We start from the raw sequence: 6000 nt of genomic DNA on the forward strand, positions 1-6000 counted from the left end.
GAGTCAGCATTTTTCCAGACTTCATATTTCTGAGACTTAAGCCATCAAGGCTTTGGTCAGAAACCTTCATCAGATTCGTCATCCCAACCACAACTCTCAACTGGTCCATCATGGGTAAAGTCCACCTCTACATCGTACTGAAAATCTGGGTCATCCTTCTTCTTTCTGTTTTGCTCAAATAGGTCATCCATTATCTGCTTTTTTTTAGCCAGCTCCCTGTCATCTAGTTTATTCAGATCTTCCTCGGGGTCTACAGTTTCACCCCTTCGAATTCCCTCCAGGGTTGCCTCCAGGCTCTGCCCATTTAGGTGCCCTTTTAACAGTTTGTAAATTTTTTCCAGCTGCCTCAGAGAGACCATTTCTAAATACTGCCTGTGGCGAGGGTTGTTTTTCAGCTGTTCTGCTGCTCGGCTACAGTCTACAAAGAAAGCACAAGCGATATACATACATATTAGTATAGTTTTGTCCATGGTGTTAATGTGCCATTTCTTGACCATTAAGTGGTGTGAAAAGGGGACTACAGAGAGGATGCCCTGCTGCAGCTTCTGAAGGTAAGTCGCTTTTATTGTTTTCCCACAAAAACATTAGAGAATGTTTATTAAAGTACATTTGTTTAGGTGAAATTGCATATGGCATTAAACGTAACACTTCAATATGTCATTACACGTTTGCATAGCCCTCATGGTAAATATCCCTTTCTTTTTCACAAAACTGAAGCATTATCTGCTTTTATCCCAAGGAAAGCACTTGTGTTATGAATTTAATTCAGCAATCTGGACACATTTAGTTACTGTATATAACCAATATGTTAGTATTTAGCCTGTCTATGTGGATAACCACTGATTTGCTAATTCAACTATTAGCAAAAGAACCTATTTTAAAGAGAAATTACTACAATTTAATATGGAATAGCTGTAAATGACCTCCTTATGTAAGCTTTACTTTCTGAAACATCTGCTGTCTTCTACCCTTTTCCAATCTCTTAGCCAGCGGTGGGTTTATGATCCATACTCCCTACAATGGCTCTTCAATTCTAAACAAACTGACCCATACTAACATAGCCGGATAAGGCAATTTAAGGCTCTGGAAATCAGCAAACTAGATAAAAAAGACAAAGATATGAAAATAAGGCCTAGAATCAGTATCTATGCTTTTCTACCTCCCTAAAATATAAACCCCAAATAGGGCCCATGACTGCAGCTTATGGAAAAGTCAGGTTTGCAGGTGACAAAGCCTAGCATGTAAGTACAATAAGTCAATCAGTAGTGGCTGTTTTCACTATAATAAATAGTGTTAACCCCCCACTCCCCATATCTTCACATCTATGATGAATACGCAGATTTCACCATCACCATTTCCTGTTCTTTTCATTATCATATTAGCCACAGTGCAAGTTTTAGTTGCTGACATTTGCTATTTTTATCAGTTTCACTCAACTTATCACATTTTATTGTAGTACAATGAATACATGCCGCTTTAAAATGTAAGCTTCAGCCATCATGTGCACTTTAATGCACATCATAGTTCAGCATCGCCTTATGTTTTACTTTTTTTCTTGCACGCAACTGCATGCGGGGATTCATTGAAAACATCGCTATACATTTTGCTCTGTTTCCCTGTCCACCAAGCAATTTGTCCAGCAGTGCACATGCACAGGTACTCACTGCCGGACAGCTCCACGAGTACATGTGCAGAAAATGCCTCGTATAATTTAAATGGGGGAGCTCATCAGCCAAAATGGGTATTAATCACATAGCCCCTAGCTATAGGGTTCAGTAATTATATCACTGATGCTCAGTCTAGGGAATTTGCAAATCTATCAAACAGGTTATTGTGCTGGCATCAGCAGTGTGGGTGTATTTAACACCGTTAACATGATACATAACAGTGTACAATTGTAAACAGAGTCAACACAGGGAAGAGGAGTGCCCTTAAAAAGCGTGGATCCAGGTAAATATAACACATTCATAATAAACCATAAAAATCTTAATACAAATAAATCAGCTTGACACAAAAGGCATTGGGTCCTTTCAAACAAAACTGACAGCCGTGTGAAAAAGAAAGTACACCCTCTTTGAATTCTATGGTTTTACATATCAGGGCATAATAACAATCGCCTGTTCCTCAGCAGGTCTAAAAATTAGGTAAATACAACAACACATGACATATTACAACGTGTCATGATTTAACTAAAATAAAGCCAAAAATGGAGAAGCCATGTGTGATAAAGTAAGTACACCCTTACTGCTTCCATATGAATTAAGATGCTAAATAGCAAGGTGCTGCTAATCAAATCCCTAGATTAATTTATCATCAGCAAGTGTGACCACCTCTATAAAAGCAACAACCATCAGCCCTCCACCACTGTGCTTGACGGTTGGTATGAGGTGTTTAGTTTTAGGCAAACGTGGCCCTGTGCAAGTGGAGAACATTTAAGACCGTTGCCTATCTTCCCAGGAGTGGACATCCCAGCAAATTCACCCCAAGGTGCAATGCTCAGACAAATTGCAAAAAAACCCTAGAGTTACATCTCAGACTCTACAGGCTTCAATTAGCATGTTAAATGTAAACGTTCACAACAGTACAATTAAAAAAAGACTGAACCAGTATGGTTTGTTTGTGGGGGTTGCCAGGAGACAGCTTCTTCTCTCTAAGAAGAACATGGCAGCACAGCTTAGGTTTGCAAAGTTGCATCTGAACAAACCACAAGACTTCTGGAACAATGTCCTTTGGACAGACAAGACCAAAGTGGAGGTTTTTTGTCCTCTGCCCAGCACCACATTTGACAAAAACCAAACACAACATATCCACACAAACGCCTCACACCAACTGTCAAGCACGGTGGTGGAGGGGTGATGATCTGGGCTGGTTTTGCAGCCACAGGACCTGGGATCCTTGCAGTCATTGAGTTGACCATGAACTCCTCTGTATACACAAGTATTCTAGAGTCAAATGTGAGGCCATCTGTCCATCAGCTAAAGCTTAGCTGAAACTGGGTCATGCAACAGGACAATGAGCCCAAGCACACCAGCAAATCTACAAAAAGAAAGGCTGAAAAAGAAAAAGTATCAAGGTGTTACAACGGGCCAGTCATTGAAGTCCAGACCTCAAGCCGATTGAAATGCTGTGGCAGGACCTTAAGAGAGCTGTGCAAACAAACACTAGCAAATCTAATTGAACTGTAATATGCCATGCGTTGTTGTTCATCTCGGGTAGTATTTACCTAATTGTCAGACCTCCTAAAGAACAGGTGATTCTTATTATGTCCCAATATGTAAAACCACAGAATGCAAAGAGGGTGTACTTTCTTTTTCACACGGCTACATACAACCATTCCAGTGTGATATCCCAATCGTAAATAACTATGCTGTATCATGTATCATTCTGAAAACACAGATCCCACCTGAAAACTTGGAGAAGTTTCTGATGGGCATGACACGCTGGCGAGATTTTCCGGTCATCTCATCTTCATACACCAGGATGATGGCAGGGGACTGAAAGCGTACCCCGCACTTTCTTGCCTTGTAGCTCATGTTGTCCCACACAGTGAGCTTTGGATTCTGCCAACAGAAAAATGTCAACACTTACAGGGCTTTCTTAAAAGAAACATTTGCTGAATGTAATTCAGAGACGTAATGAACAAATGCTGGCTTAATATTTGATATATCAAAGTTTATTTTTGTTTTTCAACAAGTATACAAAACAGGAGGAAGACATGGAGGAAGAGGAGGGGGAGGGGGAGGAGGAGGGGGAGGGGGAGGGGGAGGGGGAGGGCACATCGCTGATATGAACAGTGATACATCTCAAAGTCCTGACACCGCAGGAGAGGCCACAGAACAAGAACGGTAAGTACGAAAGCAGCCTAGTCAAGGTGAGTATAGCCAGCCAAACAATAATGAGAAATCAGCACAATAGAAGCTGAGAGGAGGGGTCCGCCAGGAACTGGGACCAGTAAAACCAGGTACGACGATGCCTTTCACCAAGACTATCGGACCTGGCCACCAGCTCCTCCGGTTCCCTAACATTCTCAACCCGCAGCACCCATTCCCGTATAGAAGGCGGAGACGTCTCTCCCCAGTGTAGGGGGATCAGGGCTTTAGCTTCAGTGAGCAGATGCCTGACCACGGAGCGCCTGTACACGGAGACCGGAAGGGAGGTGAGATGCAGCAGATAATTAGCAGGGGCAAAAGGAGGTGGGGAATCGGTAAAACGATGAAGGATACCATGAATAGTTTTCCAAAAAGGGACAATCAGAGGACAGTCCCACCAAATATGAAGCACCGTCCCCACCGACTGCCCACACCTCCAACACGCGCTCGAACGATCAGGAAACATAGCATGCAATCTGGTCGGCGTACGATACCAACGCGACAAAAATTTGAATGACAGCTCCTGGGATCTAGAGTTAAAGGAACAACCGTGTGTCAAAGTAAAAATCTTGCCCCACTGCGCCGCAGTAAGCGAGATAGCAAGCTCCGTCTCCCATTTACCCACATAAGCTGGCAGAGGGAGACCATCGACGCGCAACAGCAACTGGTACAGTAAAGAAATGCCATGGGGAGGTAGTGCATCCCTGGAGTGCAACGCCTCAAAGGGGGTGAGTTCCCTAAGAAGGTGATGTTTCTGTGGAATGGAAGCAACATAATCGCGCAACTGCAGGTATTGGAGAACCTGAAGAGCGGGGGGGGGGGGCAGCCATAGGGAAAAGGACAGAAAGGGGCCGGAGCCTATGACCTTGAAATGCTGGCTTAATATTTTTAAAGTAAGGAACTAAGCATCACAAGGTCGGCGACAGTTGATAAACTAAACAAACTACTGGTATATTCACTAAGCCATGAGATTGCTGGAAAGCTGAGCAGCCGGAGCTTGATAACATCTTCTGGCAGAGTTTGCAGTGACGGCCTCTAGAACCATGATTTTCACTGAATAACATTAATCAGTTAACATTCACCAAATGTACAAAGATAGAATCTGCCAGCAAGTAAGAAACGTTCGGCCCGTCTAGTGTGCCCGTTTCTCCTGGTTTAAAGACGCAGACCTTAATCAGTCCTTGGCCTCGTCTTAGATTCAGGATAGATATATGTCAATCACATGCATGTTTATATTGCCTTACTGTGTTTACCTCTACCATCTCTACTAGGGGGCTGTTCTACTTATCCACAACCCTCTCCTCATACATATTGTGATCTTTTAGTGTTGGTCAAACTTCGCTGAAAAACCATCTAATTACCCCAAACCTGTAAAAAAGAAAATAAAGCTTGTTTTGGGATTAGGGGTGGCACCCTCACGGCCAAGAAAGGTTCTACTAGGGGCAAAAAATTACCCTCTGGAATCCCATTGAAGTTTCTTAAGGAACATTCACTATTTGAGCATTAAAAGCCATCTCTCAGTACCTGATTAGGAGTCTTTGCTGAGAATCCCCCCCAGAAGTATAATGCTGTTATACAAACACATTTAGCTCGCAGTTACCAATCCCAAACGAATCTACCACTGGCGAGAGGGTTGATATTTCGACGGTAACTACATTCTCCCATAATTTACAGTAAAAAATTAAAAACAATACCGTTCTACTCACCTGAAGAGAAGAAAAAAAGCTGCTGCCATGGTAACAGCAAAGAGGACCCTGAAGGGGATTGTCTTAAAAACTGCCTGAAGCTTAACAAAAATTATGGTTACCGTTTCAGTAAAGTTATGTCAGTGTTTTCTTTTTTTTTTTTCCTTTATAAGCAACAGCTTCTCTATGTGTATATATATGTATATTAAAAGTCGTGGTTTAGACACTAACTATATTTTATTTTATCAGGAAGTTCTAAGGACGACTAAACCATGAGGCCCTTCTTACAACGGCAAGGTGGAACGCGGAAGTACCGGAAATACATTGGTTCCAGTGTAAATTGACAGATGGGGTGCAATAATACGCTACCGTAAAACAGATTTTTAAGCCCCAAATAAGAATAATTCTGCTGGGAATTGAAGGAAATAAAACCAGAGTAATGCACG

At 42.3% G+C, this 6000-nt stretch overlaps 1 protein-coding gene across 1 annotated transcript; it reads right to left on the minus strand.

Annotated features, from left to right (window-relative positions):
• Positions 1–56: 56 nt before the first annotated feature.
• On the minus strand, positions 57–3533 carry LOC149288178 (centrosomal protein of 19 kDa-like). Its single transcript, XM_089492106.1, has 2 exons — positions 3404–3533; positions 57–418 (listed from the first exon to the last, which is right to left on the minus strand). The coding sequence occupies exons 1-2, from the start codon at positions 3531–3533 to the stop codon at positions 57–59; spliced, it is 492 nt and encodes a 163-aa protein (XP_089348232.1).
• Positions 3534–6000: the final 2467 nt, after the last annotated feature.

Source organism: Sceloporus occidentalis, unplaced genomic scaffold (assembly GCF_023333645.1).
Source record: "Sceloporus occidentalis isolate IW3139 unplaced genomic scaffold, rSceOcc1.0.p SCAF_53, whole genome shotgun sequence".
Taxonomy (NCBI): Eukaryota; Metazoa; Chordata; class Lepidosauria; order Squamata; family Phrynosomatidae; genus Sceloporus; species Sceloporus occidentalis.

Coding starts and splice junctions, on each gene's coding strand:
- LOC149288178 (XM_089492106.1), bottom strand. CDS start 3,533: ATGAGCTACAAGGCAAGAAAGTGCGGGGTACGCTTTCAGTCCCCTGCC. Junction 419..3,403: donor AAACTTCTCCAAGTTTTCAG/GTGGGATCTGTG, acceptor CTTTCTTTGTAG/ACTGTAGCCGAGCAGCAGAA.